Here is a 17,373-nt window from a genome sequence, read left to right on the forward strand (position 1 = left end):
TGGTCAGTTTTTGGGTCTGGGGGTGAGGGGAAACTACTGAAGGAGTTTCATATATTCCAGTGGTCTGGATGGATCTCAGATAGATCAAGACAGCAATCTGGAAGATGACCAGAATAGAGGCAAAGAGATTGTGATAGTCTTAGAGAGAAATTTTGGAGATTGGAATTATGATGATGGCAACAGGTTAGACTTAAGGGCAGCACAAATTCATTGAGCTGTGGGGGAGCAGTGTGGGTGAGAGGGAAGAGGAAGGGGTCAGGGAAGGCCAAGATCAGAGGGGGATGGCAGGAATATCAAACATGTCCTGTGTGCCAGTTGATACACTGGGTTTGAGATGCCTACGTGACATCCGGATGGAAACATCGAATAAGAAGGTGTGCACACGATTCTGGCATTTATGAGAAGACTCCTGGTGACAAGTCATTGGCATAAGTGGTGGATAAAACCACAGGAGGGGATGTAACGAGTAAGGAGGACCTTGTGAATCGGGAAGTGGTGTGAGGATGGAGCCCTGGGGGAACTGGCATTTGACAGAAGGGAGAAGAGGGAGTGGAAAGTAAAGAGAGACTAATGTGGGGAAAACAGGTCAAGTCAGGAGAGTGTGATGTGAGAAAGCCAATGGGGGAATGCTACAAACGGATAGAAGAAATCAGCCCTTAGGAAACAGATGCTGGGGGTGGGTATTATTGAATTTGGCTACAGGAAGTGGAGATAGAAAAGGAGAGGCCAGGAAATGGAAGTAGGAAAAGGAGAGAGCAGGAAATGAGATCGAAAGGTGCTGGCCGATGAAAGACACCGAGACAGACAAAAGCGGCCAGGCTGCTGCCTGAGCAGGGCCCAAGGCTCTGCTCCTTCGTTTTTTGTTCCTCTGTTCTTAAAGACTTGAGCATGTTTGTAGACTGAACCATTAAGAAGAGAAGACTGGGGGCGGAGAGATGGCCTAGAGGCTAAGGCGTTTGCCTGCAAAGCCAAAGGACCCTGGTTTGATTCCCCAGGTCCCTCATTGGCCAGATGCACAAGGGGGCGCACGCGTCTGGAGTTCGTTTGCAGTGGCTGGAGGGCCTGACACGCCCATTCTCTCTCCCTCTTTCTCTGTCAAATAAATAAATAAAAGTAAAATATTAAAAAAAAATAAGGGCTGGAGAGATGGCTTAGCGGTTAAGCGCTTGCCTGTGAAGCCTAAGGACCCTGGTTCGAGTCTCGGTTCCCCAGGTCCCACGTTAGCCAGATGCACAAGGGGGCGCACGCGTCTGGAGTTCGTTTGCAGAGGCTGGAAGCCCTGGCGCGGCCATTCTCTCTCTCTCCCTCTATCTGTCTTTCTCTCTGTGTCTGTCACTCTCAAATAAATAAATAAATAAAAAATAAATAAATAAATAAATAAATAAAAATAAAAAAGAAGAGAAGATTGGGCTGAGGATACAGAGTTCTTGCATTTACATGAATGAGGTTTGATCCTCAGAATGAGAGAGGAGGGAAGGGGTAGAGAAAAAGAAAACAAGGGGACAAGGAGGAGGGAAATGATGGCACCAGCACACGATGTGTCCAAAGTTTCTACTTAATAAAACAGCAGACGAATAACTACTTAATAGAGTGTCACTCCACCCTCTGAGTCGTGAGGGCTAGAAGGACGTGTAGCCTGGGACGGCGGGTGGTAGGGAGGAAGGTGATGAGCTCCCACTGCTAGTCTACTTTCTTTCTTTGTTTTTCGTGTGTGTGAAACTAGAGGGGAAATTGGAAGTCTTGGCCATGAAGATCTGAAGACTGGGAAAGCGTATAGGGATGATAACCAGGTGTGGTGGTTTGACCCAGGTGTTCCCCATAAACTCAGGTGTTCTGAATGCTAGGTTCCCAGCTGATGGAGATTTGGGAATTAACGCCTCCTGGAGGGAGTGTATTGTTGGGGATGGGTTTATGGTTGTTATAGCCAGTTTCCCCTTGCCCCAGTGTTTGGCACACTCTCCTGTTGCTATTGTCCACCTTATGTTGGCCAGGGGGTGATGTCCACCTTCTGCTCATGCCATCGTTTTCCCCTGCCATCGTGGAGCTTCCCTCTCGAGCCTGTAAGCCAAAGTAAATCTCTTTTCCCCCACAAGCTGCTCTTGATCAGGTGATTTCTACCAGCAATGCAAACCAGACAGCAACAGTAAAGTGGTACCGAGGAGTGGAATTGCTGCTAGACACCTGACTCTGTGGCTTTGGCCTTTTGGAGCTGATTTTCAAGAGGAATGTAGAAGGATTTGAAACCTTGGCCTAAGAGATGCCTTGCAGTGCTGTAAGTACAGCTTGATGGACTATTCTGGTCAGAGTTGAAAGACCTGAATGCAGTAAGAACTACGGACTGTGAGGTTTGGCTTGTGAGGGTGACAAAGAGCTGTGTTGGATTGGGATAGCAGTTTGTGTGGGAAGCTTGCTCTTGTGCCCATGTCCTGAGAAGTTGTGCAGGGTTGCTTTGCGTAGAAATGAACTGGTGTGAACAGAGGGATATGGCACAGAAAAAAAAAATGAAATCTTTGGGCCTAAATTGCTGCTCATTCACCTGCAAATTGTTTGAGAGATTACAACCTTTCAGATTGGGCCAGCTGACATGCACTGGGGCAACAGGAAGAATGTAGACTCTTTTGGAGGGGCCTGAGTGCTCAAGGAGTGTCCTGTTCTTCAATGTCTGCTTTATTCCCCTGTGGATTAGCAAATTGGCACCCTACTTGGTGTTGTGGAGTATAAGAAATGCTGGAAAGAGGGTCATTGAGTTTGCAATACGATCTTGTGTTTTGGAAATGGCCATGGGCAGTGTGAAGCAGGTTTGCTGGTTGCCTGCATGGAGACCCGATGGAGCCATGAGGATGAACCATGGATTGCAGTGGAGACCCAGTGGAGATGCCAGGACCACAAAATGGTTGCCAAGGAGAGCTGCCAGCCCCGATGTTTTCCAGGACTGTGAGTAGCCTAGCTGGAGGGGCGGAACTGGAATGCCAGAGAGTTGTTGCTGGTTAGAATCATCGGACTTGGAGATTTGTCACTGGCTAGAGTTGTTGGACTTGAAGCTACAGAGTTTGGTGTCTGCCCTGTTTAAATCATGTATTGCTTGAGTATTTGTTTGATATGCCCAATGCCATCTTTTGCACTGTGAATGTTTATTCTGTTCCATTGTGGGTTTTTTGAGGTTATTTTTTGGTATTGTGGCTCAGTTATAAGACCTTGGACTATAAGGATGCATGAACATCATTGGAATTGATTAAAACTATGGGGGCTTTTAAAGTTGGACTTAATGCATTATATTTTAAATCATGTATGGACATCAGTTTATAGGGGCCAGGGGTGCAATGTGATTATTTAGGTGTCCCCCATAAACTTAGGCATTCTGAATGCTAGGTTCCCAACTGATGGAGGTTTGGGAATTAATGCCTCCTGGGGGGAGTGTATCATTGGGGGCGGGCTTATGGGTGTTATAGCCAGTTTCCCCATGCCAGTGTTTGTCACACTCTCCTGTTGCTATTGTCCACCTTATGTTGGCCAGGGGCTGATGTCCACCTTCTGCTCATGCCATCGTTTTCCCCTGCCATTGTAGAACCCCCTCCCCCCACCAGTAAGCCAAAATAAATCTTTTTCCCCAGAAGCTGCTCTTGGTCAGGTGATTTCTACGAGCATGTGAACCGGACTGCAACACCAGGGAAGCTGATGGACAAGTAAGTGTGTTGGAGTGAGTCATTCCACACTCGTTTCTCTCATCCATTGGCAAGATGTCTGCGCGGCTTCTGTTTCCTGGGGTGGCACACGTTTTGCCCGCCTTCGTGCCTACGAAACCGGTCCAAGTCACCACACTCTCTCTTGAACGTCTGTCATCATTTCCTTGTACATTTTCCTGCGTGTTAACATGCCCTTTCCCACACAGAAGCCAAAAGACTCTTTCTTTCAGCACGGGTGTGCTACGTGTGGTGTGGTGTATGTGCGTGTATGTGCTGCTGTGGTGTCCCGGGCACATGCCCGCAGTGGGCAGAGAACATCAGGGGTCCCCATCAGGGGTCCCCATTCATCACTCACCCGCCTGCTTTTTCCCTTGTGTCTCTTACTGATTCTGGAGCTCGCTGTCCGTGAGCTCCAGTGATTCTCTGGGCTCCGCTTCCCCACAGGACTGGGGTTGCAGATGCGCATGGTCACACCTAGTCAGTTACGGTCCTGGGGAGTCTGGCTCAGCAAGTCTCAGGCCCCCTCAGGCCCTCATGCTTGTGCAAGACACACTCAACCACTGAGCCACCTCTCCAGCCTACCAAAATGGCCTTAACTTTTTTTTTTAATTAAAAAATATTGTTTTTTGAATCAGAGTTAGGAGAGATAGCTCAGTCAGTAATATGCTTGCCTTATAAACCTGAGGACATGAGCTTGATCCCTAGAACCCATGTGAAAATGCCAGGCATATTGGGGCTGCGGGGGTAGCTCAATGGTTGAAGACACTTGCTTGCAAAGCCTGTGTGCCCGGGTTCAAGTCCCTGGCCATTACATAAAGTCACATGGGCATTTGTTTGCAGTGGCAAAAGACCCTAGCATGCACATGTGCACGCGCGCGCACACACACCCCCACATATATGCCAATAAATAAAATAAAAAATTGAAAGGAAATGACAGGCATGGTGATACAGGCCTATAATCCCAGAACTGAGGAGGCAGGGCAGAGGGTCCCTGGGCCCTGCTGGCCCACCAGTCTAGTCTCCTGGGGCCCTCCAGGCCAGCGGGAGACCCGGCCTCAGAGGAGGTGGGCGGTATTCCTAAGGATGACACCTGAGGTTGTCCTCTGGCCTCCACGTACATACACACACATACATGCACGTGCCACTGCACACGTGAGCACGCGCAGCACGCACTATTCCACAGTCTAAATCAGATCATGCCGCTCTGCTTTATAATCTTCCAGTAAGTCTCACTGCAGTAAGAATCTCATTGCTTTCCAAGCTTTGTCCGGTGAGATCCATCTTGATCTGGCCCTATAGACCTTTTCCCAGTCTCATGTTCCATCCTTTCCCTTGGTAAAAGCCAGACCAGCCACTCCCACCTTTTTTTAAACAAAAAAACAACAAAAAAAAAAACCATGATTTTAAAAAATTTTTCATTTTGGGCTGGAGAGATGGCTTAGCGGTTAAGCGCTTGCCTGTGAAGCCTAAGGACCCCGGTTCGAGGCTCAATTTCCCAGGACCCACGTTAGCCAGATGCACAAGGGGGCGCACGCGTCTGGAGTTCGTCTGCAGTGGCTGGAAGCCCTGGCGCGCCCATTCTCTCTCTCTCACTCTCTGCCTCTTTCTCTCTCTGTCACTCTCAAATAAATAAAAATGAACAAAAAAAGAATTTTTGTTTTTATTTATGAGAGAGAGAATGGGTGTGCCAAGGTCTCTAGCTACTGCAAATGCACTCCAGATGCATGCCCCACCTTATGCATCTGGCTTTCCTGGGGCCTGGAGAATCCAACCTGGGTCCTTAGGCTTTGCAGACAAGCATCTTAACCACTGAACTATCTCTTGGGAACAAATCCCACCTTTTTCTGGCTTAAAAAATATTTTAATGAATTAATTTATTTGACAGAGAAAAGAGGGAGAGAGAGAGAGAAAAAAATGGGTACATCAGGGCCTCCAGTCACTGCAAATGAACTCCAGACACATGTGGCCCTTGTGCATCTGTCTAACATGGGTCCTGGGGAATTAAACCTGGGTCCTTTAGCTGTGCAGGCAAACGCCTTAATTGCCAAGCCATCCCTTCAGCCCTTTTTCTGGATTCTTGAATGCTTCAGGCTAGCCCTTGTCTCAGGGCTGTGGTGCTTGCTTTCACTGACAGATATAAGGCACTTCCTGAGAGGCCCTCCCTGCCTGCTTAGAGGAACACCGCCCCACCTTCATTAGTCCCCACATATATTTCTCAGTAACTGTGTCAGTCAACATTCCATTCCTATAACAAACGCTGCAGATGCATCAGTTTAAAGAGAGGAAAGGTTTATTTTGGCTCAAAGCCTTGGAAGCGTGACCGTGACTAAATGGCCCTGACGCTTTGGGCCTGAGGCATCATAGCAGGGCCATCTGGTTCAGGAAGCCTGTCCACCTCATGGCAGCCCAGAAGTAAAAGAGGGGAAAGGACTGGACTCCCACTAGCCCCTTCCAGGGCATGCCTCCGCCATGTCCTCACAGTGCCAAGCAGGGGACCCAGACTCTAACATACAGCCCTCTGAGGGAACAGTCGAGATCCAAGTGAAGCAGTGACTGAAGCAGTTTTATACTTGAACATGTTTTCTCTGCAGCCTAAGAACTCTGGGAAAGCAGGGCTCCTGCTCAGCATATAGTAAGGTAATCACTTGATGGATTAAACACTGGTTGAATGACATTAAAAAAAGGGGGGGTGCACAGCATTGAAAGCCCAAGTGAGATTAGAAAATAAAACCACAATGACTCCAGACCACACAGCTGCATGATTTCCTCCGGGGGGATCGGCGAAATACCAGTGCCTGTTCTAGAGGTGACATCAACCAAGTGTCTCCACGTCCCGGTCAGGTGGCCGAGGCACCTTTGTGAACAGCAGACTGATTACTGGGGTGGCCTGTTCATATGTTGGCATTCCTAATTATTTTCCAGAAATCTAGATTTTATAATCGTTTTCTTGGATGTTAGCTGGCAAGTTGTGGGAGGAAATTGCTGACTCCATTTCTAGACCCCAAACGAAGCAGTATTATTATTCAGGTGAACTCAGGCTACTGAGCTGGGCCTGGTTTCCTTGGTGACCCGGGAGGCTTGGTTATATTTGAAATAGCAAAGAGAGACAAAAACCCTGATAAGAGCAAATCCACATTCTCCTTAGTGGAAGGAGAGCTTTCTAGTCCTTCCCCCATGGAGGCTAAAGACATGCCTCCTTTACCTACAGCCTTCACAGGTAGGGGCTTGGGGGGGAGGGGCTAGGGGAGCGCATCCAAGTGACAACTTCTAACTGCTCCCAGAATCCTACAACCCAGTCCAGCAAGTTTGTCTCAGGCCAGCCCCAGGTAATTGCATCATGACCCCTCAGGCTGTTTTGTTTTTGCATGCAAACACTGTAGCCAAGGAGACCAGTAGTTTGCTTATTGTAGAATACTGTGTGTGCACCACTTTTCTTGGGGGGGGGGGGGCCCAGGGCAACAGAAGAGCATGTTGTTTCACAAACGCTCAGGCACTACAGTTAACCCCTTCATGTCTTTTTGCTTTTCAGCTTGTCAAATTTGAACCATTGCTGTTCCCACCCCTTTCACAAAATGATGGAGTTAACCCCACACCACATTTAACTCTCTCTCTTTCCCTGTGTGCCACAGAGTACTTGGAGGTCAGAGGACAATGTTGGGGTGTTTGTCTTCTCCTTCTGCCTTCTTTTTGAGACAGTCTCCCTAATTGGTTTTGCTGTTGCAGGTGCCAGTCCAGCTGACTGGTGGGCTTCTGAAAGCTCCTGGCTTTGCCTCTCATTGCCATAGGAGTTTTGGGATTATAGGCGCATGTGCTACTTTGCATCTGGCTTTACATGGGTGTTGGGGGAATTGAACTTGGGGCTGGGGCTGGAGAGATGTCTTAGTGGTTAAAGTGCATGCCTGTAAAGTCAAAGGATCCAGGTTCAATTGCCCAGGATCTACAAAAAGCCAGATGCACAAGGTAGCGCATGCATCTGGAGTTCATTTGCAGTGGCTAGAGGTCCTGGCATGCTCATTCTCTCGCTCTCTTTCAAATAAACTCAGGGCCAGCAGGCTTGCAAGAAAACACCATTAACTGCCAAGCCATCTCCACAGCCCCTTTTAAAAAATATTCAAATACTTTTATTCATTTGCAAGGAGAGAAAGAGAGGGAGGGAGAAAGAAAAAAAAAAAGAAAATGAATGGGCACACCAGGGTCTTTTTGCCCCTGCAAATGAACTTCAGATGCATATGCCACTCTGACTTTACATAGTGTGTAGTGTGATAGTTTGAATGTATGTCCCCCAATAAACTCAGATTTTTGTTTTTGAGATAGGGTCTCATTCTAGCCTAGGCTGACCTGGAATTCACTATGTATGAGACTCAGGGTGACCTCAAACTCACAGCAATCCTTCTACCTCTGCTTCCTAAGTGCTGGGATTAAAGGTGTATACCATCATGCCAGGCTCAGATACTTTACTAAAGCTTGTAACCTGGATTTTCAGCCATCTGGCTAGAGGAGGTGTCACTGTGGGCAGATCCTGTGGTCTATCCCTAAGGGTGGATCTGATCTGCCTAAAGTATGCAGAGTACTGGACCTTTACCTGGGGTTTCCTGTTGTTTGTACACATGGTTCCAGGAGCTGCTGAGACATGGCATGAGGCAGAGTGTGATGACCCCAATAAAGGGGCCAGTGGAGCCACTGGCTACCCAAAGATGTCTTGGATATACCAGAACTGTGCAAGGTCTACCATGGAGTGCTGCCTTAGCTTGGGATGGAAGTTTTCCCTGGCTACTGAGCCCAGATATACAGGGATAGAAATTGGAAAGTCTAGAGACTGTCAGTCACTTGTTATGCATATTGGACTTGATCTGCAGATGTTTGACGTTTATCTGATGGTTACTGATTTTGCACTGGACCAATCTCTCCTTGTGATGCCTTATAGCAGTGGAAATGTTTACTATGTGCCATTATAAGTTGGGAGTATATGACTTGTACAGGATTCACAGTTAAGAGGCAATCTTCAATCTCAGATGAGACTTGGGATTTTGGCACTATCCTAAAGTTGGTAAAGACTGCGAGATCTTTGAAGTTGGACTGAGTACAATTTACAATGTGAGATGGTTATGAGTGTATTAGGGACCAGGGAGAGAATGTGATAATTTGAATGCATGTCCTCCAATAGGCTCAGATTTTTTTTTTTTTTGAGGTAGGGTCTCACTTTAGCCCAGGCTGACCAGGAATTCACTGTGTAGTCTCAGGGTGGCCTCGAACTCTTGGTGAGCCTCCTACCTCTGCTTCCTGAGTGCTGGGATTAAAGGCGTGTGCCACCATGCCTGGCGACTCAGATGTTTTATTAAAGCTCATAACTCGGATTTACAACTGCCTGGCTGGAGGAGGCGTCACTGTGAGTGTATCCTGGGGCCCAGCCCTAAGGTGGTACTAGGGGTGGATCTGAATCCCAGCCTAAAGGATGCAGAGTGCTTGAGCTTTGCCTGGGGGTCCCTGCTGTTTGTGGCCCAAGCGTGCTTGCTTGCTTTGTGGTGCTGGTGTGTGGTGGTGTCTCTGTGGACCTGTGTCAAGGCAGCCAGTGTCTTCTACCATTAGGGAACTTGCCCTGGATCTGCAAGCCTGAAGTAAGTTCCTTCCTCCCATCAACTGTCTGCTTTGGAGTCCTGTCCCGGCAGTCCCGCTGACGATGGCATGGTGCTGGGGAGATGAGCCAGTGCCCACGTGTCAGAGTTTGTGAACAAGCACCTTTAACTGCTGAGTGTCTCCTCAGCTGACGATGGCATGGTACCGGAGAGATGAGCCAGTGCCCACGTGTCAGAGTTTGTGAACAAGCACCTTTAACTGCTGAGTGTCTCCTCAGCTGACGATGGCATGGTACCGGAGAGATGAGCCAGTGCCCACATGTCAGAGTTTGGAAGAAGTACCTTTAACTGCTGAGTGTCTCCTCAGCCCTACATTTAAAAATGTCTCATTTGAGCTGGCCGTGGGGGCGCACACCTTTAATCCCAGCACTTGGGAGGCAGAAGTAGGAGGATTGCTGTGAGTTTGAGGCCAGCCTGAGACTCCATAGTGAATTCCAGGTCAGCCTGAGCCAGAGCGAGACCCTACCTCGAAAAACCAAAAAAAAAACAAAAACAAAAGTCTCATTTCATTTTTGTGACAGTATTAGGAAATGGGTACTGTTACTAGGACTGTTTTACAGATGACAAAACTCAAATTCAGACTGGTGAGTGGCTGCTCATGGTCACAGGAGGTCTGGGGTTGGAGAAAGCCACCCCTGCTTACTGTTCTCCGGCACTGCGTTTGGCTGGGGGAAAAGGCGGATGAAAGCCTTTGCTTTCTGCAATTACCTGATACTCAGAGTCCACCTTATGCTGCATGTCCCGCAGATACTGAATATCATTGACGAACTTCTGCCTGTCCTTTGCTTCATGCAACATGATTCTTAGTCCCCGGCCTGCATATGAGGGAGAAATAAATGTGCTGTGACAGACGGACACCTTTGCCATATTTGGATCTTCTTTAGTGTAATTGTTTGTGCTCTGTTATTAATCTGATCTCCATTGTTTGAAAGGCACAGGTGCTCCTTTCAGACCCAAGGAGCTTCTTGTGTTGGTGACATGGCCCTTGCAGCCCGCCTGTTCCAGGCATAAATAATGCAGCCACACTCAGCCGTTGGCTTTAGTGCTCCTGTCCTGGTTACTTACAGAGAGTTAGGTTGACAGACACCCGATCTGGAAGCAGTTCTAGAACATGACAAGAAAACACAGGAGCCTAGCAAAATTTGCAGTGACCAAAGTTATGAGCCTTCTGTTGCTTAGATTCATGTACGCAACTGTGTTTGCGCCCTCAGTCCACCTTGGACATTGTACTAGGAGCTGGACAGACAGACAAGGTCCCTGCCTTTGTGCTGCTCATAATCAAAAGTGAAAACCTGCTGCTGAACCAGTCGACGTGAACTGCTAATAAGAGTCAGTGCAGAGCAGGAGTCTGGGGACCTGTGGGAAAGCAGTCTATTTGCAGGGCTTTCCTTGGGAAGTGACACTGGGCTTGGTAAGCCATGAGTTTGGCAAGAACTAGGGAAGTGCAGGTGCTCTGGGGCAGGAAGGGGCTGGTGCTGGCAAGGAACATGGGAGGGGGAAAGCTCCAGAAGGGTTGGGGAGCGTTTTCAGGGATCAGCTTATGTGGGCATTGAAGGTCAGGATGGGAAGAGTCACAGGAAACCACTGAAAGGTTCCAATCTAGGAGTAAATGATTACATTTGTGTTTTTCTTTTCTTTTACATATTTATGAGAGAGAGGAGACACACACACACACACACACACACACACACACACACACACACAGAAAGAGAGAGAGAGAGGGTGGGGGAGGGAGGAAGACAGCACATAGGGTCTATAGCCTCTATAAATGAACTCCAGATGCATGTACCACTTTGTGCATCCGGCTTTATGTGGGTACTGGGGAATCAAACCCAGGCTTTTGGGTTTTGCCAGCAAGTGCCTTTAACCACTGAGCCATCTCTCCACCACCTCATTTGTGTTGTTAAAAGGCCCCTCCAGTTGTAATATGGAGGATGGGGTGGGGATAAACCATGAGAATGGAGACATCACTGGGACATATGAGAGCAGTGCACATGAGATAGTGACTGGACTTAGGTAGCAAAGGTATAAGGAAGAAGGAGGAAGAGGAGGAGGAAGAAAAGGACAATGGAGAAAGAGGGCACATTAGCTCCCATTTACCAGCCTGTGGAAGTGCCAAACAGGGTCCTCGGCATCCACGCATATTAACGCACTTTGGTCTTCACAACAATGCTATGAGGCAGGCGCCTTAGTTTCTGATAGAGCACAAACAGGCTACTGCTTCACGTAGACATTTAAACACAAAGGGCCATTCTAACTGTCAGGAGACACACTACCAACATGCAGCTACTGTTTCCCTTGGTTACCTCCCATCTAACTCCCTGCCTACCCAATATTAGGAAGAACAGCTTTTGTGAGAAAAGAATGTGGAGTTTGAAGGATCCGGAGTACTGCAAATAGAGATGTCATGGCAGCAGTTAGATGCAAGGCTCTGGAGTTGATTACAGACAGAGAGTTGGGCTTTGCTGGCATCTTGGTGACAAGTGAAATTGAAGCAGACTGTTACTGAAAAGAGAACAGGGATGTCATTGCTTGGGCTGGCTGACCAAACAGCCCCAGCGATCCTCCTGTCTCTGCCCACCTTCAGCACTGGGGTTGAAGGCAAGCTTTTTTATGTGGGTGCTAGGGCTTGAACTCAGGTCCTCATGCTCACACAGTAAGAAGTTACCTGCTGAGACATCTCCCCAGTCCTTGATGCTCCTAGTGAGGGCAATTAGTGGAGCAATGGGGCTGAAGATACATTGCAGTAAACTACATAAACAGCTGGTAAAGTAGAACTGATGCTTTCAAAGAAGTTAGGATCTTGTTGGCGTGGCCTAAATTTATGATCACATTAAAGCTTGCAAAGTTATAAAATGGCACTGTGTGTAATAAGACTGCTGGACCTGTCTGCAGGGTCATCAAAGCCCCTACACGATCCCTGCTTGTTATCCAGGAAAGTGCTTTCATTTATTCCTACACATATTGTTTTTTTTTTTTTTTGGTTTTTCGAGGTAGGGTCTCACTCTGGTCCTACACATATTGTTTTTTTTTTTTTTTGGTTTTTCGAGGTAGGGTCTCACTCTGGTCCAGGATGACCTGGAATTAACTATGTAGTCTCAGGGTGGCTTTGAACTCACGGCGATCCTCCTACCTCTGCCTCCCAAGTGCTGGGATTAAAGGCGTGCGCCACCATGCCCGGCCACATATTGGTTTTAATGACTGTAGCAGGCAGGTGAGATAGACGATGTCCTAACTTTCAGGTGTGTGCACTCCGCGGCTCTGTTTCCCTCCTCGGTTCTATTCAGCTTGTGTAGATATTGGCAGAGTCAGCTTGTTCCTGACTCATGGTGACCCCGGTCTGGCTGGGTAGTTATGAAATCTTATAAGGCTTATTGCCTATCCCTGAGCAGTAGGGAAAACTTTGGCTAGTCCCTCGGGGGCTATTTTTCTCTCACGTATAGAAAGTTAGCCTTTGAGAATCACAGTCTAAAATGATAGTGTGTAGTTGTGTAGACGATGAGCCAAATGTAAATTGTATCTGCAATTCAGTAGTCATTTTTAGTACTATGTTGCTTTTGAGACAGGGTCTCATGTATCCTAGGCTGGCTATGCAGCTAAGATGAGCTTGGAACCCTGCTTCCAATTGCACCTGCTGGGATTCGAGGAATGTGCTGCCACACTGGGTTTTACTTACAGCGGGGGACTGAGCTGAGGGCGTCTGCATGCTAGACACGCACTCTGCCAACTGAGCCACGTCCTGGGCCCCGGTATCTGTATGTACATGTATAGACATGTGGGAGTGTGCGTGATGTGTGTAGTGTATGCACAAGTGTGTGCATGTGTGTGCCTTATGCACATGCATGTGGAGTCCATAGGAGAATGCCACCTCTCCTTTTGCTCATCCACTTGTTTCCTTGAGATGGAGAGATGGAGTCCCTTAACCCACAGCTGCCTTTTTTTTTTTTTCTAGTCAGCAAGCTCCAGCAATTCTTTGGTCTCCACCCCGCTCCCCAGACTACAGTTATGGAGTGCATGACCATCCCCAGGTATTTTCATGGGTGCTCAGGATTTGAACTCGGAGAGTCCCAGGCGCTCATGCTTGTGTAGCAAGTACTCTTCAGTGCTGAGCCATTTCCTCAGCCTCTAAACTATGTCTTAAAAGATTACTTTTGACTTCTTTTTAAAAGGGTAAATTATGAGATTTATTTTAAGAAGAGTTCAGAAGGAAAGCAAAGCAGAAAAGCACTCAAGTCAAAACAAGTTCTCCCACTTCCCAGCCTAAGTGGGAGAGGAGACTGGGAAAATTTCCCTCACACAGGGAACAGTTTCTCTCCAGGGAGGAAGCCGCTGGGGAAGGGGCAGGAAAGAGAAGAAGGGAGGAATGCGACGTTTAACTTTTCATATAAGTTGGTACTTGCATAGAGTAAAGTTCTGTTTTTACCCTTTTCAGAAGATGATGGTGTTAGAAACAGAATGGTGATCCTCCTGCTGCTGCTGTTGGAAAGAGAAGCCTTGCTGAACATCAGTCAGGCAGAGACATAAGGATTCATAGTGAGAATATGTTAATGGTCACTAGAGGGGCCTATCCCACAGTCCACTTGGATGATACATTTCTGGTATAAAGTTTACACAGCAAAGTCAGATAATCTATCATGGTTCAAGGAAGTGTTAATGGTAAGAAGGCTTCTTAGGTGGCACAAGAAATAACCCTATTTGAGTAAGTTACTAGGCACTTGTTGACTTCACAGTCACCTACACAATAAAGGACTTTGAAATGTGTTTACAGGCAACACCCCTGCCATCAACTGCCCCTGTTATATTTACTGTCAATTAAAGATTTGAAGCATCAGGTGTCACACGTCATTGCTTACTTAAGTACATGAAGACTTTGTGGGATTAAGTAGTTTATTTCCTTGGATGCAGACCAAGGGGATGACGGGTTATCTCAGGTTAGGCAAATATTCTCCATATCCACTTGAACTTCAGGCTGCACGACAAATTTGAAAAGCTGACCAAGATGAACAAGAAACAGATATAACATTATGGAAACAGACCTGTGTGAGGTAATGCTTACCCGTGGAGCTCTCTGCTCTGTGGGCCTACTCAACCAGATGGCCATTTGAAGCCAAGAGTTTTTCCTCAGCAAATACAGACAGGTGGGGAGGAGGGGCCAGGGTGGCGGGCGTGGGGAGAGATGATAATAAAATGTGGGCAAGGAACAATGTGTCTAAAATAGCATTCCACATTGCCTCCTGTTACTCACCTTTGAACTGCTTCTTGATTTAAAATCCACTCATGGTCATGCACATGTCTGTCTTAAGTCTCTGGTGATAATGTACCAGACCAAACTTGTGCTTTAGAAATCAGTGTAAGAAGCCATATTAAGTAAGGAGAGGAAAGGGGAGGGGAGGAGGAGACATATGGGGAAGGAGGAAGCGCCAGTGATTCTTGTAGGCCTCAAAATTCTACACATCTGTGAAATTTCAATGAGGAATATTCTAAGAACTTTGTGACATACGAATTCCTCTTTGGTGTAAATTTCCAGTGAATTCAGACTGAGTTTTTCTGATTAAGGGGAACAGAATTTGATTGCAGAATACATTTCTCTTGATTTTCTTTTATGAAAAAAAAATCATATCTATTGCCATGTTTGTCAAAAAATGATTTGAAAAGACCTCTTTTCTTTATAAGCTATTTTGCTATTATCTTGCTATGCTCTCATGTTAGAAAAATGTGTTAATTTTGACCCAATAAGCAAAATGTAAATTTAACCACTCTTTAGGTTGAAGGTTTGGCTGCAATGGAATTTAAATGGAGAATGGATTTATAAATTCTCTCTTTCCTATGATCAGCTGCTTAGCAGAAGGATTTCAAGAGACTTTAATTCAACCTTTTCTATAATTAATTTGTAATGACAAAGAGTAAAGGATTTGTTTCAAGCTTGGGTTGAAGAAGAAAACAGCATTTTAAAATCTCAGCTTAGGGCTGGAGAGATGGCTTAGCAGTCAATACACTTGTCAATGAAGCCTAAGGACCCAGGTTCAACTCCCCAGGACCCATGTAAGATGATGCACAAGGTGGCACATGCATCTGGAGTTTGTTTGCAGTGGCTGGAGGCCGTGGCGAGCCCATTTTCTCTCTCAAATAAATAAATAAATATAAAGATAAAAAAATCTTAGCTTATAAAAATGTGTTGAATAATAAAACAATAAAAAGTAACAGTTTAGTGATTTGAGTCTAAATTTTCCAAACAATCCTTGCACGTTAAAGAGAAAAAAAAGAGGAATTGGTTGGGAATGATGGGGAGATATTTTGAATCTTTCAATTTGATTTAGGAAATCAAGGTGCGGGTGAGGGTGGAAATGGGCTTGTTTGGGCAGACCCACTTTTCTTGTCCAACTAAGAGAGACTAGGCTAACACACAGGCACCATTGACCCCAGAAAAGAGACGGGGACTGTGTTGTTGGGAAACTTTGGGGAGGGAATGCCTTAAGTTTTGACAAGCAATCCAGTGCTAATCATTAATGAGACGATGACGATTCACACTCAGACGCTCTTCCCTGGGCTGTAGAGCAATGGAGTGTGAAGGGGCGTGGCTGGGGTGCACGGGGGTGCCCGTGTGCAGATGTCAAGATTCCCCTCGCTCCCGAACCTGTTCGTTTTTGAGGCAGAAAACAGAGGTTAGGGGTCAGCCAGAGGAGGAAAGGAGGGGTCCCGGCCACCAAGCTCCAGGCCCGATGTCCGGCCAGACCCTTAGAAAGGAGAAGTTGTCCCTCGGTCGGGTCCTCGGAAGCCCGGGGCGGGTAAGGCCCGGTTACCTGGCGGGTCTGCACCGTCTCGGCTGGCCTGGGGCTAAAGGGGCCGCGGGGCGGAGCCGGTGGGCTGGTCCAGGGCAGGGAGGCCGCCCATCAATCGTGCGGGGGACCGCTCCGGGCTCCTGTCCCCGTCCTGCTCTCCACTCTCGCCTTCCCTCCCTCTAGCGCCCCCTCTTCCTTCTCCTCCCCGGAGGCAGCTCTCCGCCGCGGGCCACCGGCCTCTCTAAGGGGCGGAGACGGTGGGGGCGGCTGCTTGGCGTCCTCCCGTTTCCTTGGCAACCAGCCCCTCCCCCCGCCCCTCCCGAGGAGCTCGCGCCGCCCGCCCGCGAGCGCGGGGCGCGGGGCGTGGGGGCGGGGCCGCGGCCGCGGGGGTCCCTGAGCCCGCACGTGGGCGCCCCCTCCCTCCCGCCGGTTGCCGTGGGAACAAGGCGGGATGCAGTTGAGAAGGCGAAGCGGCGGTGATGGCGGCTGCGCTGACTCGGAAGAGAGAGAGATGCTCAAGAAAGGGGCACGCTGACTTGGGCTTCGTATCCCAGCCCCGGCTCAAATACGGAGGCCTCACTCACTCTTTGCCTGAATGGGTGCTGCGCTTTGTAAGAGTGACATTAAAACATGAGAGAAGAAAGCGCGTTTAATTAAATAAAATATTCAAGGTGGTTCATGGGAAGAGGGAAAGATTACTGCAGTCCCGAAAATCCAACTCTGTGGGATCCACTGAAATACTCCAATCCGATATCAAAAAAGAAGCAAACAAGGGAGACAATCAGAGGCAGGATGCAGACCAGGACCCTGGCCTCCTGGCAATCAGCGATCTGCATTGGCTTCCCCAGCAAAGAGGTGCCTGGGCGCTTAGACCAGCACCCACCAGATCCTCAGCTAGCTTCACTGTCTCTCTGCCAGGTTTATTTCTGTCTGAGGTTTCTCTCAGGCAAAGTTGGCTCTTTCATTTATCTTGCATATTTAGGCTAACTTGCCGGCTGATGTTAAGGCATTTTAGACTGGGTGGAGAGCAAAGAAAATGGAGAGTAGAAATTCTTGGAACTTTCCCCGGTGTCCAGAACCTGCCTGTGTCTGTGCTTTGGGAGTCTCTCCTGCAGTCCTACATCCAGGTGGTGGCCCTTCCTTGGAAGTGTGGCACCTATGTTTCTGTTCTTCTCGCCATCCCTCTAACTTGGGGATCAAGGGCCACTTAACTGGACTGATGGCAATAAAGACCTTTTAAACCACACCTTGAGCCCCGGTCCTCCACACTTTAGCCCC

The 17,373-nt window shown here is 47.9% G+C and overlaps 1 protein-coding gene across 2 annotated transcripts in view; it reads right to left on the minus strand.

Moving 5' to 3' along the window:
* Window positions 1-16,190, minus strand: part of Marchf10 (membrane associated ring-CH-type finger 10) — a 123,559-nt gene extending 107,369 nt beyond the window's left edge. For both annotated transcript variants that reach the window (XM_045159072.1, XM_045159073.1), the window contains exons 1-2: window positions 16,117-16,190; window positions 10,025-10,131 (exon numbers count right to left, since the gene is read on the minus strand). In XM_045159072.1, coding sequence (XP_045015007.1) covers window positions 10,025-10,114 — 90 coding nt within the window. In that variant the 5' untranslated portion in view covers window positions 10,115-10,131; window positions 16,117-16,190. The remainder of the gene's footprint in view (window positions 1-10,024; window positions 10,132-16,116) is intronic.
* Between the last annotated feature and the right edge of the window lie 1,183 nt (window positions 16,191-17,373).

The sequence above is a fragment of the Jaculus jaculus genome, chromosome 9 (assembly GCF_020740685.1).
Source record: "Jaculus jaculus isolate mJacJac1 chromosome 9, mJacJac1.mat.Y.cur, whole genome shotgun sequence".
NCBI lineage: Eukaryota > Metazoa > Chordata > Mammalia > Rodentia > Dipodidae > Jaculus > Jaculus jaculus.